Source organism: Zonotrichia albicollis, chromosome 3, assembly GCF_047830755.1.
Source record: "Zonotrichia albicollis isolate bZonAlb1 chromosome 3, bZonAlb1.hap1, whole genome shotgun sequence".
Taxonomy (NCBI): domain Eukaryota; kingdom Metazoa; phylum Chordata; class Aves; order Passeriformes; family Passerellidae; genus Zonotrichia; species Zonotrichia albicollis.
Window position 1 is genome coordinate 110,562,467 of NC_133821.1, and position 17,783 is coordinate 110,580,249.

At 36.6% G+C, this 17,783-nt stretch overlaps 1 protein-coding gene across 1 annotated transcript; it reads left to right on the forward strand.

Moving 5' to 3' along the window:
- Window positions 1-1,323: 1,323 nt before the first annotated feature.
- Window positions 1,324-17,001, forward strand: LGSN (lengsin, lens protein with glutamine synthetase domain). The gene is made up of 3 exons (XM_005483946.2): window positions 1,324-2,356; window positions 12,490-12,668; window positions 14,245-17,001. The coding sequence occupies exons 1-3, from the start codon at window positions 1,324-1,326 to the stop codon at window positions 15,442-15,444; spliced, it is 2,412 nt and encodes an 803-aa protein (XP_005484003.2). The 3' UTR covers window positions 15,445-17,001.
- Window positions 17,002-17,783: the final 782 nt, after the last annotated feature.

The following is a 17,783-nucleotide window of genomic DNA, read 5'->3' on the forward strand; positions in this document are numbered from 1 at the left end:
AAATGTTCCTGCGAGCTCTTCTTTAGGAGAGAAGCTGTAAACCTCTTTTGACTACAAAACAATGGAAAATAGTATGGTGAGAACATAGTAAAAAAGGGGAGGTCTTAATGAACTTAATGTAGGCCATGCTGCTTCATTCCATATGCACACTGGATGCTTCTGCCTTTCCTTCTACATGCTTTTGTCTTCCAAAAGAAATCACTTTTGCCTTACCCAGACTGGCATTCACTTTGCTTTTGTGCAGATCCCTTCTTCTGGAAATCCAGAAATTGGAGAGAGTGCAGATTATTCCTTTGTGGAAAAGGTAAAGAATGGTCTAATTCAGAGGATATCCCTTGATTTCCCAGTGTTTTTACTGGTGCTATTTCCAGCCCAATCCAAGCAAGCCAAGTAGTGTTCATGTCTCTTAAATACATACTTGAGTAGGTATTAATTATTAATATAACAGTTTGTGATTGGATATGCAGTGATTTTTGTTAAATTAAGACTTTTATAAGACATTGTGAAATGAAGAATTCAGTCACTATCGTGACAATCACTCACAATATTGAAATCTGTGCAATTTATTTTAATTTGAAAGAGTCTTGTTTTGATCTCCTGTCCCTTTGCCTGTCACCATCAAATTAATCACACTTGAGTTAAGATCAGGATACTTAGGAGTGATGGTGATCCAGTCACTTGATATGTCTGGGGATAATGCAAGCACATTACTTTTTGTAGCTCCTTTTTCCACTTTTTCCACAGGATTACATTCATTTTAAAATCTGCTCCCACCACTACAATATAAGCTATATCAGTGTCATATGTAAAGGTAAACATCATCTTCTCTCCTGTTTAAACATCCAAATATGAGTTTTTCCTTTTGAACACTGTTCTGAAAGTTATTTGTCCAAATTACGTCCTAAAATTAATTTAAAATCTGCTTATTTTCAGGTTTCAATCCTCACACTCATAAGAATTGCCAGTGTTCTGGTTTCAGGGCTATAAATTTCCTTTATAAATACAAATACTTTTAATGTGACCAAAATTATACTTAATTGTAAGTATTAAAATACATTTTTTCAACTTTGAAGGGCACATTTGGTAAATGATGTCACACAATATAGTATGTCTTGTATCTACTAAATCTGCCTAAGAGCAGTATTATGAAGGTTTTCTTTCCAATTTTGTTGAAAAACATTAGAAAAAGAATTCTGTGATATATTTTAAAGATCAAAAATAGTGTTCACTTTTGAGACTTCCATCATCAAGAAGTAATGGAAGTACTACAAGGTGAATGCAGCAGGTGGTAGTGCTCCATTGCTGTGTTTGTGTCATTCATGCATGTTGTTTGGTTGTATATTTTATTGCTGTTTACAGAACACATCTGAAAGTGACAATGATGAAGTTGATGGCAACAATATATGTGGTTTCAGAAAGAAAAAGGGAATCAAAGGTCCTACAAAGTATGTTCCTCCTCTAGAAAATGAGAAGATGGAGCTGTCCCGCACCTCAAAAATCCCAGATCCTTGTCCACTTAAAGGAACCACTGGTTGCTCAGAGCTGCCATCAGAGCAGTCTCTCCAAAACCCCAGTACCTTTCCTGCAGCACAAAAGGACAGAGGAGGTCATGACAATTCCAACTCTGGCAGCAATGGTAAAGAAGACAGGTGTGGAGAAACACAAGAAACTCAGGAATATGCAGATACTGGGAAAAGAATATCAGGAAAAATGCATGAGGAAACAGATACAGCAGCCCAGATGAAGCTGCCCACAAGTGCGCAGCCTGTGAGGGGTACAGAGAAAGGTGGCTGCACGGAGGCAGCACAGAGGGAGAAGCACAGTGAGCAGGCAGGGGGTAAGCCAGGAGAACGGGGTGGGATGGAAGAAAACGTTGTCAAGTTTCACGTGACAAAGATGGGCTCCCTGGGAAGTGCCACATCCATGCCGGGGAGCCGAACTGGAGAGGCCTTCAAGGGGGCACCTGGCGTTTCTAAACGAAGTCTACAAGAGTTGAAAAACCTGCTGAGTGAAGGTCATCTGCCTTCTCATGGGCCCAGTTTCTGTGGCAAGGCAGGCGGCGCTTTTGCTCAGAAATATTTGAAACCCCGGGAGAATGCATCTGACAAGCACGGCCGGCCTTTTGGGACTTTTAGTCCCCATTTTGGAGAGGAAAAGCAAAAGTATCTCAGCTTCCACAAGGAGGGAATGGGGCAGCAGAGCAAAACCGTCCTGGTCCTCAGCTCTGCCGGCTCTGATCAGCAGCAACCAGTGGGAAGCGATGTGGATCACCTGATTCTGGGACTTCCAGCAGCTCCTACACCTGCAGAGAGTACAGCTCCTGAGGTGCAGTTTGACTCCTCCCCAGGCCTCGACGGTAAGGATGCTTAAACATCACCTGCTCTCCCCTTAAAGAAAATGCGCCTATTGTTTTGTGGTGTTTTACTAAGCTGCAAATTTAAGTTGGAGCTAGTGCATGAGAGATCTGACATCTGTGGTTTCTGTGTGATCAGGATGGGTTGGATATTTTGCTCTATATCTATGCTGCTTTTTCTATTTGTTTTTTTTTAAGCAAGGCATTTATAAAGCCCAACTGCCTGCCCAAACCATTCATGCACAAGTGGTCATGACTTTTTCACTAAAACTAAAATATTTCCTCATTTAAACTGAGTGAAGGCAGCATTTCCCAAAATTCTGCTACATACTGCAAAGCTCTGATGGCATCTGCACTTCTTAAAAGCTTATTTTAAAAAAACATTTACAGCAGTAGAAATTGTTCCAAAGTAGGAATGGTGTTTTCAATTATTTGTCTTGTGAGAGGACTGTAACGCAAAAAACATCTCTTGCAAATTATAGAGCAAGAAAAGCAAATGAGGCAGAGAAAACTTCCACTTATTTTCATGCTGTTCAGTAAGTCCATTTTGGAAGCGTTTGTAGAGACAATTAATTGCTACTAATAGGCTGTGATTTCTTTGTAAAAGCTTCTGGGCTAGATGGATCAACAAACTGAAAACTATTATTAGCTGTGATAATGTAATGGGTTTGAACAGTTTGTTGTTCTGTTTCCAGGAAGCACAAAAACATCAGTTTGTCAGTTGTATGAATATGAGATTAATACATTTCCATGAGCATCAGTACAAGATCACATCATCAGCTTTCCAGGACAGATATCTTGCCTTTTGACTTATCTTGCTAATACAAGAAATATGAATCTCTTCATTGATAAAATATTTTATCCATCATTAACTACATAAGAAAATATAATAATAACAATGAAATGTTTACAATAATACTAATTTATCCTGCTTTTTTCAAGTCTCCTGACAGATGGATAGAAACCCTGCTATAGATATTCTGAAAACAGACAATTTGAACATGTCAATTGTTATCAGCTGCAGCAGGATTTCTTGGCAGACATTTTGTATTACCCAGTTTGAACAAGTCTGAAAAAGAAATCCATGAACAGTATCAGTGTTTATTCAAGGCACTGCATGAGAAATACAAAGATGTGAAAAGATACTTCACACTTGAACCACTCTCTATTCATGTCTGTTAGAATAAAAAGTTTAGAGCATTATTTCTCAGCCTGTTCTTGATGCTGTTCCCTTTCCAGACTACATTGTTTTTCACATTGTTAAAGGCTAGCAAAATTCATTATCAAATTTTAACAATACTGTGTTCTCATTTTCTGCAAAACCAGCAAGTATATTTTAAAGCATAGGACTAATTATTCTTTGTCATAACACCACTTACAAGGTAGAGGGAACTGATGAGATTAATTGTAGATTCCACTGGGAGATTTTAACCCAGTTGTAACCACTCATCATGAAGTAGATAATTCAAGCTTTTTACCTAGTCAGTAAAGAGAGGCATTTTCTCTTCAGAGAGGTATTAGAGGTAGGTGAAAAACTGACCTCTGAAGGTGGGTGTGTATTTCCACTCAGTGGGGAAGAAGCCCTGTGATGATTAGTTTAGGTCATTTGTCTAACTCTGAGATGTCTAAAGCTGCCTGGGATTAACCCTGCCCTGTATGACTGGTGGTAGTGATGTTTGCAAGAGACCTACAGGGGAGAAGTAACTATGAGGGGAGCTGGGAGAAAACTGTTTTGTCTCAGCAGAAAAGTATTCAGAATCAAAGGTTTTGGAATCTCATGGGGTTTGGATTCCATTTGGCTTTGACCAAACAAGCTGTAGGCCTCACTGTGCATTTCAATTGGTTAATGGAATGCACAGAAATAGTTTCTACTTAATAAGAACTGTATGTGTTCAAAAATTAATTTTCATTGAATACATTCATTAAGTTAACTGAAAAAAAGAAAGTTTTAGATAAATTTCTGCACTGTTTAATGAGCCTTTGCATAAACAGTATTTCATTGTTGCCTGTGGTAATTTATTGATTGATAAGATCAAATCCTAAACATTTTCAATTTTTTGGACTGAAACATTATGTTAAGATTTCAGTTACCAAAGTGCCTGAAATCTTGGATCTACAGATATCTTGACTTTGAGTAGATCTGAAATACAATCTCCAATCATTTGCAAGTTTTCAAATATTTGAACTTGCTCAAATCAGAAGACTTCATCCCAAATGTTTGGAAAAATTACAAGTTGTATTTCAGATCTGCTCAGTGTTGAGATATGGCCAAAACAGGAATATAATTAATTTTTATAAAAGTACACAGTTAAGGGACAATCTCTAGAGATCAGCAGTAGAAAGGTTAAAACATGTAGCTGAGTATCAGTGATTCAGAGTACATCAGAGGATTTATACAGTCATGTTAGTTACATGGCTAACACCTCTCTAAAATGATAAATCCATATATTCTTTCAAAAAATATGCATTTTGATCTGCATTTTGTCAGTTTCTTGTCATATCTTTTGTAAAAAAAAGTACTTGAGCATGGAAAGAAATAAAAGGAAAGAAGCAGACATGTAAAATACTTAGGTTAGTAAGAAAAATGTTACTTGAACAATGACAGAGCTGAAGCTAAAGCTAAAACTCAATCTAAAGCTAGAAAGGAAGAAAGAAAGTTAGAAACTAACACACACAGCTAATTAGGTGAGTATACTGTCAGCATTAACCTGAATTTAGGAATTTTATTTGCTGAAGTGTCTATATCTGATAATGATGTGAATTTCTGCAAGCTGGTATGTAGTCATCAATTACCAGGTGCTTCTTAAGCTGTTCTATGCCTGCTTACTTGGGAGACAAAGAGGGATGATTCCAAACAGTGAAGGATGAGAACAACAGTAAAAGATACAGGTAGTATTAAATAACCATTCATGGTATGTACATGCACACAGGATGAATTCATGCATGTGCTCTATGTATAGTGTGTATAACACATAGGGTGGGTGTGTACTGACCTCTCTGAACTGAAATGTTACCACGTGCTGCTCTGCATGCTACTAAATTAGCATATTAATTCCATAGTGGCCAGAGAGAAGGCCAGAGGAAATAACTTTATTCAAGCAATATGAAGCACCCAAGGATCATGATGCCCCAGACTCTTGGTGTATCATCCCCTCTGACACAGGGGCATGTGGGCTCCCAGAGCCAGGGACTGAGGGCGGCCTCAGCAGCCACAGGCACTCAGTGTGGGCGCAAGGACCAGCTGAGTCTGGTGACGTATCACAGCCTGAGGAGAAATTGCTCTTCTGGACCTTAGGAAAATACATCACCTCTAGGCAGCTGTAGGTGAGCAAAGTACTGGAATAAGTCTCTCACCTGAGGCTTCAAATTTGCTTTGTGTGTCTTGGTAGGTAGCCAGGATAAAAAATGTTTTAAAATCTACTCAGTGCAGACTGCAGTGCTGGGCATCCAGGACAGCTCCCAAAGCAGCTCCTCTCAACAGCACTCATACTCTTGAGTATATGTCAAGTACATGGCCATGTAAATATGACCAACATGAGGCCAAGAACTGCTTGAGAGGAAACTGAAGAAAGAAAATATGTTTCAGCTATGGCTGCAGTGGCTACCTAGAGACTGTTGAAATTTCAAGTGCACAAGAAAGTCTGAATGCTTCAAGAATCGCATGCTGACTCCAAACATGAAGTTCTTTTGTTAACTTGGCTTTTTAAAGAAAAACATATCAAGAAGATACTAGCAGGCTGTATTTCATACTTAGAAGTGGATTTCATCAATCCTACAGGAAATCTTGTTTTCTATTACAATATTAACCTCATATTTTTACTCTTGACTTGTTCAAAGCTCTTATTTTTAAAAATGAGGCACTAACAAATGATGCTACCTAATATTTAGGGACAGAATTATCAATCCTTCAGCAAAGAAATAGCCTAGGCTTTTCTCTTTTGACATACAAAAATTTGCTCACACAGTCTGAACCAAATTTCAACTTCCCATGTGGTTTCACTGTCCTCTGTGCTCACCTGGAGGAGATGTCTGCCCCCACTGATTCTGCTCAGTAAATCCAGACAGTCACAAGGAAACAGAAATGGAGATTTTTGGGAGCTGCAGGTGGACAATCAGGGAATATAAGTGGTCACTTCACAGTCACTGCCTCTGCTGTAATTCATGTAGCATAGCAATGTCTTACTTTGGGATTTAGGACTGTCTCTTTCACTTGGTGCTCTTTTCCACTTTGTATGTGACACAATCTGTGCCATTCTTGCAGTTCTCCTAAAGTGAAGAAAAAAAGATAAACTGTTCCTTCATGTTCTTTCCCCATGCCTTTTCTGTGGCTCAACAAAGTTTTTCTCTCTTTTTCTGGGTTTTGAACAGAGTTGGAGCATAGCAGGGCTGAAGCTCAGCTCCTTTCTAAACCCTCTTGCTTGCCCTTATTTTCTGTTGAAAAAAATATTTTTTTTCCTTTCCTTTCCTTTTCTTTACAAACTAAGCTGTATACAACTGACCATTTCTTTTTCACATAACAAACTCTAAGAACAAACCAAAATAACCAAAAACTCTTTAGTCCTTTATCTTCCATACTAACAGATGAAATCATCCTCCTCTATGACTCTGCATGATTTCCCATCTTTCCTCTTAATCTATATGAAAGAAAAATGCTCAGACAGGACTTCCATCCAGTCTTTCTGATCTATTTTGTCCTCTTTCAGCTGAGATTCAACTCATCTGTCTCTGGTATTTGTTGTAAGCTAGTCATGGCATGATTCAGTGAGAAAGAAGTGTGTTCTGACAGTAATTCTTCCCACCCACTGGAGATGCTTGCTTTCTTACAGTAATAGTTAAAGGTTGCAAAAATTGTTAGATTGGACCTAATGTAAGGGAAATGCATTCTTTGCTTGTTATGGCTGCCAGCTGCCTCTCCTTCTACCACATATTCATGAAAAGTTTAGTCCTTACCTTCAATGCTGTACAAAGTCTATTCCGTAATTAACCTTGCTTCCCATTAAACTAGTGCTCTCTCTCATCCTGGAAGTGCTCAAGGCCAGGTTGGATGGAGATTTGAACAACCTGGTCTAGTGAAAAGTGTCCTTGCCCATGGAATAGGCACCAGAACTAGATGATCTCTAAGGTTTCTTTCAACTCAACCTGTTCTAAGATTCACCTCATGTTTATAAATTAGGGCAAATATTTTTAGACCAGTAGGGACTTCTCAGTTTGCAACAGTGTATGCCTTGGTTCACACAACTTTGCTCAATGATTCCTCCATAAATCGAAATTTTCTTTTTGATTTTGAAGAAAGATAGGCTGGTGTAATTTAATTTTAGGATTATCAGATAGGTAATACATTGACTATTTCATAACTTAAATTTCTTTCAGACACCTGCACATTTTGTTTTCAAATCCTCTAAATTTTGTGCACAACTGTGATGATTTTCTCATTCATTGCAAATATTATATAAAATATCCTGGAATGTAGAAAAAATTAGGTTATTTATGTCATCTCTCACTTATTAAAAGATAAAAATGTATTTTGCATTTGACTCTTGAAGATGTATCTTGTCTGAGAAGCTGTGTCATATTGTTGTCATACAGTTTAGAAAGAATAAGTCATGGCCGATTGAAGCTATAAGACAGTCTCTAAATTAGCCAGAGAACTCAAGAAAAAGTCTTGCTTCTCCATGGTCATGCCAGCAAAAAGCCTGCTTTGCAATTAAGTTTAAAAAATAAAGCAGACCGTCATGAGACAAAGAAATAAATGGAAAAAAATGAGCTTAAAAAGTTCACTGTCAAACACATCAGGGAAATATTTTTGCTCACTTGTTTCTAGTAGGCTTACGTATTTATTCCCCTGTTAAGAGTCTCACAGGTGAGTTAAAATACAAGGTAGGAAACAACTTTTTATGTGCTTTACTGCAGAAATCAAATCATTAGCGGTTTTGGCGAAATTTTTTTTTAGGAGAGAAAGATATGGAAATTGTGTATTTTTTCAACCTAAGATGCTTCTGATCACTGTTTACATCAATAGAGCATTTGAATGCAACACATGTCCACTTACCATGTCAAAAAAAACAGATGGGAATAGAAAAGTAGCAATAAGAATTATATTAGCTGTAGGGAAAGCTGTCACAAAAGGCTTGAGAAATAAAGGTGGTTAACATTTGAAGGCAAAAGTGAGAAAGTAAATAAAGTGCTGTGTAAAACAAGTAAACTGGCTGTTCTTAACTATACAAACCAGACCACTGTAAGGAAGAGCAGACATATTTAAACTGGTTCTGACAGTAATTTCCAAAGGATTTAGAGGAGTGCATTTGTGTGATTATCCTGTGGAACTCATTTCTGGTGAGTACCATCAACACAAAGTGTCTGTTTTTGTAAAGTGGTCAAACAAAGATCTTCAGAACATCCTATGTTGGATTTCCAACATAGCAGCCTCTTCTAGAACTGAGAAACTGTTCACTTGAGTTGTGGTGTGGTTTAACACCCTTGAACAAGTTGAAAATGAGAGATTGATCTGCGACATGCACTTTCTTCTGTTTTGGCACTTTTCTGCTGCTGAGAAGGCAAAGCTGATGTCGACTGTTTGCCCCAGCTGCTTTTACCAATCTGGATTATTTAACTATTAATAATCTAAGTATGGCACCCCAATAATAGTAATAGTAATAGTAATAGTAATAGTAATAGTAATAGTAATAGTAATAGTAATAATAATAATTTTTTGCTATTAATATGTTTTAAATATGTGAAGATAGTTCGTATTTGTAGATATTTTGTACTAATTACAGTAAAAATGGGAATATTACCAATTGTTTCTCAGTGGTAACTTAAATGGGAAATGCAGACAGAAGCATAGACAAACAAACATCCTTTCCTGTGTCCTCCCAAACTGATGTAGGTATTTAATGATTTCCTTAAAGAAAGACGGCCAGTTTGGATTTTTTATTTGATTTTTTAAAATGAAAATACGAACAAAAATTTGAGCATCTCATTGAACTTTCTTTAACAAGATTTTCTGAAACTAAAAGAAAGATGCCCTTATTTCCAGGCACTCAGAAACCTAGAGAAAAAGTTACACTTGTGAACAGAATCCTCCCTTAGAAGAATGTAAAACTTTTAGACTGTGATTCGAAATCAGCTAGGCCTGTCAAATATGTATTATCTACTTTACCTCTAGTAGCTAATGCTCCGGATAGTGACCATAAGAACTGAGTAAAGGCAGAGTACTGAGTTCCCTGCTATACTTTTCCAAACTTTAATAATTGTTAGAATCATGAATGTAGTTTGACAGTGATTTATTTAGTGGCTACCAAGAAAATATATTTTGGGTCCTATGCAGTAGAAAAGTGAGCAGCTAGTAATTATTCACTAATTATTACTTAAGAAACAATTCACCTTTCATATTTCCAAAATCAATCAGAGGTGAAATTTTTATCTATCTTACAATTTACAGAAACATTATTTCAATGAGAAAGCTAATCTGAAAATGATGCAAAAGATGAACTCTAAAGAGTGTGTGAAGGCTGCATAACTGTTTCTGGTGATTCTAAAAGATTTTGGAAAAAGCTCTTGTAGATGAATAAGTGTCTTTTGACTAGCAGGGTGTCTACACGGGTATATAGATTAATTCTAGACTAATACAGACCAATATATACAATTTATTCTCATAATTTAAAAATATCTTTGATTGCAAAAGTCTAACTGGAGAAGACAAATTCTTGCTCCTTTAGTTATTAGTTTTTTCTTTCTTTAGAAAAATTGTATGTGTATGAATTCTCTGTTAATGTTTGTTCACATACGGAATTATGTATGTATTTAAATAACTTTAGCTCCAAGACACACATATATAAAATTTGGAAAATCATCTGCCATTGGCAGATGTTTAAATTAAGTATATTTGTAGCTGTACTTTTAAAATGAATTTATGCATCAATAATATGACATAAAACTTGTGTTTTTCTTAGATACTGATTAATAGAATCTATATCTCTCGGAATACTGTTTTAAAGAATTAATTGGAGGAGAATTAAAGCTGCTTTTTTTCATAATTTGTATATTTTAACCTAAAAAATATTTGTTTAGTAGATGAAAATTTAACAGACAACATTTCAGGAAATTTTAAGAAATACTTGCAAAATTCACATTAAAAGCTGACTGATGTCAAGGGTTGTCAGCCAATCCTTACTTTGAACAATACAAAGACATAAAAATCTCAGTGTGATGGGTGGTTGAGAGGAAATGTTTACCATCTTTGCCAAGGAAATTAAACTTATAAAATAAGGCATTGAGCACAGCTTTAAAGGTAAAAGCCTCAGATTTCTGTCCCTGGAATAAAAAAAACTTCTCTTGATATAAAATTTATGAAGATTTTCAGAATCTTTTAAAGTTCTGTTAAATTATTAAACAGCCACAGTTTATACCTCTTAATAAAAACCTAAATATTGGTCATGTTCCTAAAAAAGTCTATTCTGGTAAATGCCAGTAAACTCATATGTTGTAAAACAACATGACTGAAGGATGACTGAAATGGTATTCAAATAACTTGGTGGCACAGGCGGACAAGGCCAGTCCTCTCAGCTTGCTCTTGTGTTTTGGCAGCACCTACAGCAGACTGAGTGTTGCACAGAATATTTAAGCAGGACTTCCTTATTTAATACTCATCTTTTAAAGGGCATATTGCTCCAGTGCTTATAGAAGACATTGGGGATGAAAAAGCTATGTCCATAAGGAATTTAGAGCTGTAACAGGCCAAAGAGAAAGATGTCATGAAGAGAAGTGTATGTGACAAAATTATTTCCTTTCTGTTCAATTTTTACTCTGTTCTCCTATTTACTTAAATTTCGTTCTGTGCTTTCAGCTGCCATTCCTCAGGAAGCACTGTTATTACTTAACTTTTTCTTACTTGATTAATCTAAAGTATCCTTCTTGCCTTCTAAGCTGGAGGATGCTCCAGTAATACTCAAAGATTCTGAGAAGTCTGCGACTAGAGATGAATTTGTGGCCTTCTTAGGGAATAACCGGACAGCCTTGTGCTGGGCCATCTGGTGAATCTTCTTAAAGTCTTGCAACTGGCAGTCCTACCTGCCCCAAAGGGGAGGTCAAAAAGCTGTGTTTGTGCCTGCTGGCTACTGCTAGAGGAGATCTGCTCTAGTTTGGGTACTTTGCTACTGGAGAGATTAGGATGGACCCACCAACCTTAAGAGTGCCTCAGCAGGAATGTTTAAACTTCCACTTGAAAGTTGTTGGTGGTGAACGCTTGCTGTTGGTGATCTTTCACTGTGGATTTGAAACTTCTGCAAAAATTCATCTGCACACATCCTCAGGAAGAACGGAACACTTTTCTCCCAGAAATGTGAAAAGAAATATATTTTTCCCAATTTTTTGCCTGTTAGTATAAAATTTTACTCTTGGTTTAGTCTGTTGTATCAAGTGGAAGTTAATGCCTTATGTAGTTTAACCTGAATAAAAACAATGCATAGATACTCCAAAGAAAAGCAGGCTGAGAGACTGAGATTGGAGAAAGGAAGTTTCTGTGCCCATCTCTCTGCTCTGTAATAGAAGTTGTACTCAGGTGCAATTGCCTTCATGTCAAGAAGTTTATAGTGCCCTACAGCTTCTGCAATACAGTTGATGACTCCATAACAGCAAATGTATAAATGCCTAAACTTCCCTTAAAAGTCACTGCCTGTGCTGGAGAAGAAAGTAATCCTCCTCAAGAGGCCTTGAGAAAGGTTTAGTAGAAGACAAGTGCCTTTTTATTATGTTTCCGTATCAACACACTTTACAAAGTCATTGAAGAAACAGCACATGTATTCTGTCAGTTTTCAGTGGGAAATAGGTATCCAGTTACTGTTTTTGCTCCTAAAACCCCTCAACAAACCTCATAAATTCCTGGTTTTACTATGTGTTCTCTTCTTAACTTGAAAAAGAGTTTAAACAAAAGACCATTCAAAAAAATAAGGAATTCTATACAGGATGTCAGGGAAAAACACTTGTGTTTTTTTGCAAAACTCTTTCATGATCCATGTCTTTTTGTCATTTCTGTTTTTGTACCCCATGCCACAATTTCCTACTGTTGCACTTTTTAGGAGAGCCTTATTCCAGCATTCATTATTTTGTTTGACGTGAACACTCCTCTTCATTTCTAGCATTCAACAGAGACCCTGACGTAAACGGCCTCGGAAACTCAACTCTCCTTTACCTGTTCTCTCATATTGAATTTATTAAGCAGCAGATGGCCAGGGACAACGTGCAGTTTGTCAGATTTGAATCAATAGACCTCCATGGTGTGTCAAGATCAAAGAATGTTCCTTCTCGTTTTTTTCAAGTAAGTTTTTTATTTTCTAGTTGTATCTTCATGTGTTTTCATGCCCCCATCCTTAAATTATATATTTTTTCATACTGCAGGCAGCAACTCCAACTTAGAACAAATTATCTGTACCCTCCCCTTGCTCATGTTCCCAAAGGATCTAGACTCCTTTCATCACTGCAATCATTCATTCCTTCTCTCCTCCAAATAGTAATCTAATTAGATAAGGCTAATAATTTCGGTTCTTTGAAGTTCTAATTATCTCTTCCCTCAGAAATATCTTTTCAGATTCAACACATTACAAAAATTTTAGTTTGTCAAACATTTCTAAATTGAAAAAAGGAGTAAACACTGAAAGAAATAAAATCACTGAAAATACAATAATTTTAGTTATGAAAATTGTCATAATTATCAATAAGATAGGAAAATATCATTGAGTTGCACAATGATTTAACAGCAATATTTGCCATAGTAATGATTCGGGAAATAAAAATCCAATTAGGTAGCAGTGTTCAAGGAGGGAGAGGTACTACTATGGGGTGGTCACCTTTGCCACTTTTTTCAGTGCCAAAGGGGCAGCTTAGACATCTTGGAGCAGAGATCATCAGAATTTGGTTATGGGTGTCACACATTGGTACTGTTGACTGCCACCTGCTTAAAAGAAGACTTCATTCATTCATTCATTCATTCATTCATTCATTCATTCATTCATTCACATTAAGAGAAGCCACCATATGCAGTTTCCATATGAAAATGCAAAATTGGTTATTTTCAGCTCTGAGATTTCTCCTTTCTAGATTTGTTCAGTCTCCTGTGCTCACACAAATGGCATTTTTTTCTCTTAGAAGAATAAAGGTAAGATGTAAATATGAGCCAAATTTCACTTGATAGAACTTGGCCTAATTGCAGCTTTCATCAGAAAAATGTTTGATCATAAGGGAAGTTGTAAAGGTGCTTGATCAAAGGTAGATGATCCTTCCTTGGGGTCTTTCCTGCATTTCATTTTCATCAGTTGAAACATTCTGTTCAAATGGAGAAGAAAGTATAATTATGAATTTTTGTCACCTGTAAGTGGTTCCCTGTATTTTGCCCCAAAATTTTTAAGTCTAGAAAGTGATATTTTTCTGTTAAATATTGCATCTGAAAAACAGTATTTAAAGAGAAGTTATAGACTGAAATGAATTTATATGAGTCTTGTGTGGTCACTTGGGTCTACTTAAAAAAATTGTAGCTAGATAGACTAACTATAGATAAAAGTCTGTCTTGCAAATTGTGCACCTAACTGGTGATACCCATAATTATATAAACACCATGCAAGAAAAGTGTTGAACAATTTTTTTGTCCTTTATGAAAATTTTAAAAATGATCATTGATGTCAGAGTTTTCATAACAATCTTGCAGAAAGTTGTTCTGCTTTATAAAGACACAGCAACTGGCTCTTACCCTTCCAATCAGTGATCACTGCATTTTAGTGTTCTTTTACAATAATATCATTGTTCTACCTGAGAATGTGAATTTTTTGTCTTTTACATACATAAAAATACCATTGAGCTCTTTCCTGGTTTGGTAATATGTCATTCTGCTCTGTGTTTAGGAGAAAGCAATTCATGGTATTGCCATGCCCAGAAGTTACCTTGAACTGACGCTGAATCCCAAAGATAATGAATTAGAGTACATAAATGCAACCAATTTCAATTGTGACATAATTCTGAACCCTGATTTATCAACATTTCGAATACTACCCTGGACTGAGCAGACTGCAAGAGTGATATGTGATTCCTTCACCGTGCTGGGCACCCCACTAATGACCTCTCCAAGGCACATTGCCAAGAAACAGCTGAGCCAGCTTCAGGACAATGGCTTTTCTTTGCACTCTGCATTCACTTATGAATTTTGTATTTATGGCATTACTGAGGTTGTAAATTCAAAGACAATATCCTTTCCTGCAGCCACGATACTAAATAACCATGACCAGACTTTCATTCAGGAGCTCATTGAAGGAATGTATTATGCTGGTGCCAACATTGAAAGCTTTTCTTCTTCCAGTGGGCCTGGGCAAATGGAGATCACATTTCATCCAGCGTTTGGCCTAGATGCAGCTGACAGTGCCTTCACATTCAGAACAGGCCTTAAAGAGGTGGCTAAGAAGTATAACTACGTGGCTAGCTTTTTCTCAGAATCAGGATTCTACAATTCGGGGGCTCTATCACACAGCCTGTGGGATCTGAATGGCCAGAAGAATTTGTTTTCTGCCGGTTATGGAGTTGAGGAGCTCTCAGAGCTTGGAAAAAACTGGTTGTCAGGTCTCTTGGCACACACGGCAGCTATCAGCTGCCTGATGGCTCCTACCACCAGCTGCCGCAAGTCTTATTCTAAATACAGTAAAGAATCAAAAGAAACTGTAAATGCAAAGTGGGCATATAATGATAACAGCTGTGCCTTTAATGTCAAATGCCATGGTGGAAAAGGCACTTACATAGAGAATAAATTAAGTTCTGCTGCAGCAAACCCGTACCTGGTCCTTGCTGCTACTATTGCTGCAGGCCTAGATGGAGTGAAGAGAGGACTCAGGTATGATGATATGCTTGAGGAGGAAAATCACACTGCTGATCTGAAACACTCCTCTATCCCTCTGAAACTAGAAGATGCTCTGGTTGCACTTGAGAAAGATACATGCATTAAGGAAGCATTAGGCGAAACTTTTATCCGATACTTTGTTGCCATGAAACATTATGAGTTAGAAACTGAAGAAATGGATAGTGAAAGGAATAAATGCCTGGGATATTTTATTTAGAAGGAGCACTCTTCTGTAGTGGTGCTGTGTAAATGCATACAGTGAATGGCTCAGATTATTGAAATTAGTTTTAAACATATTTTAAAATGTTTTAATGCTTTGGGATTCCCTCCCCCCTTTGTATAGTACATGGTAATTACACTTAATTGTCCATATACACTCATGGCAGCACAAAGCTGATATATCAATGAAATGACATTAGCAAGGTTTTAAGAAACAGGTAGAGTTTTTTTTGGCAGACCTGCTGGTGAAATGAAGAAAAGAGAAGGTGAAATGGAGAAGAGCAACAATTCAACTGTAACAGGACCATATAACATGCAGAAAAATGGGAGTGATGGGGACAGTGATGAGGAGTGGGGTTTAGAACTGGGGAAGGCAGGGAAATTTGTGTTCAGCATGGTCATGGGATTTGTTCCGGCCTATTCAGTAACTGATGGGTTGCTAAACCAAAAGAATATGAGTTTGATTTAAAACATAAGCTAGAACAATGGACATTGTAGAGAGAGGGGCAAAGGACTGAGGCTGTAGGACCTGAGAGGCAGGAATCAGTATCTTAATGGATATAAATAAAAAAGACAGGATGGACTATATAGTAATCTATACATCATGAATTCTGCTGCTGAATTGAGTTTTCAAGAATTATAGTTAATAAAATATTAAAAGCAATCAAATGGCAACTTGAAGAGGGAATAGTTAACAGAAAGTCAGCAGTGTCAGGCCACTGTGCAATAAAAAATGAGTTGGTTTTATATCTGTTTTGATGGTTAATGTGTTAATTCAGATTTAAATGGCAAATGAGGAAAAAAAAGCCAAAAAAGACAGAGAATTTAGAGCTTAAACTGTACTTTTTAGGAAACTTGATTTTATCAAGCATGCAGAAAACAACTGAGGAGAGGAGCAGAAAGAATAAGTTGAAACAAGAAAGAAACATTGAAGATGCAAATTCAGAGACTGAAAAGTCAAGGTTAAAATAGAGGGACAAAAGACCCAATCCTAAAATTAGAAATGGCAGGTGGTGTAAAGAAAAATAACTTTTAGGAATAGCAGGAGGTAGGGTTTAGATTTGCTCTTTGTTCTTGTGACTGCTGTTATCTTTATTATTAAAGATAACGTTTGTTTCTTACGCCACCTCTGCATTAACAATGATTTCTGGAGTTCTTTATCTTGTCACAATATTTTGATCTATGTGTAGGAATTTGTCAGTGAAAGTTTGGTCACCAGTGGAGTAAAAACAAGATTCAGTCAATGTCTCTGTCAACTTGCAGAATTAGGAAGGTGTGAACAGGAATGTGCTACTTGCCTACTGATGGATCTTCCATTCTTCCTCTACAAAGTATTGTACTTGAAATGTAGCACCTGGTATGCTAAAGCTTTTCGTGTGATTCCAAAGAACTCGTTTTATACTCAGGTAGCAAGAAGAAATAAATAATCTGAAGAAACATGATGAATTCCCTTGTCTGTGATTGGTGCATGGATTTGATTCTCCCTCTTACTCTCATGATACATTTTTGAATGCCCAATTTTCAGGTATATAGGGGATTATTTTTCTTTGCTAGAGGCTAATTTGCATTGGGCATATATTTGCATAGCCTTGCATTTAAGCAGAACTTCCCATTCTGAAAAAAAATCTTCTCTTCTGCTGCCCAAGCACTTCTTCGGGGGCTCTGGAAATCTGTTGTCTCTCTTCTCTTTCTGGTTACTTACCATTTTCACAAGCTTTTGGCAGAAGACACACATCAAAATTATTTACTTGCTCAGAGAGCTTACTTACCATACTTAATATTTAGTCACAGCAGTTTCACAGATGAATAGTTATTCATTGGTGTGGGTTTATAAGACATTTTCTCATTTGTCTTGGATGTCTAATTTATATGTCACTGTATACCTTCACTTAAAAATATATATAATGGACTTCTACAATTGAATTTAATAAACATAAAGTTTATGATATATACTACATATATTATCCATATATTTTCTTATCACAACATTGAAAAAATAACATCATAACTAAACCTCTTGCTGTATGTCGAACTACCTGACTAGATTGACAGAAAGCCATTATTTATAAACCCAAAAACCTCATGTGTCTAGAACTGATGTTATAATCAGTTAGTTATAATCAGTTATAACGAGATAAGGTAAACCAGTAAAATAAAGCTACAGGTATTTTCTAAGTAGTGACTGATACTCCTTGATGACTCATACTCTGAAAAGACATTGATTTATGATTAAATGAAAACATTTCATGTTTCTGGCAAATTAATGATTTTTTTTTTAAACTAGAAAGTTCACAGTTGGAGTCTGAAGCTAGTGGGTCCCAAATTTTGGTCAATATT

Coding starts and splice junctions, on each gene's coding strand:
- LGSN (XM_005483946.2), top strand. CDS start 1,324: ATGTTGTTTGGTTGTATATTTTATTGCTGTTTACAGAACACATCTGAA. Junction 2,357..12,489: donor CTCCTCCCCAGGCCTCGACG/GTAAGGATGCTT, acceptor CTTCATTTCTAG/CATTCAACAGAGACCCTGAC. Junction 12,669..14,244: donor TTCCTTCTCGTTTTTTTCAA/GTAAGTTTTTTA, acceptor CTCTGTGTTTAG/GAGAAAGCAATTCATGGTAT.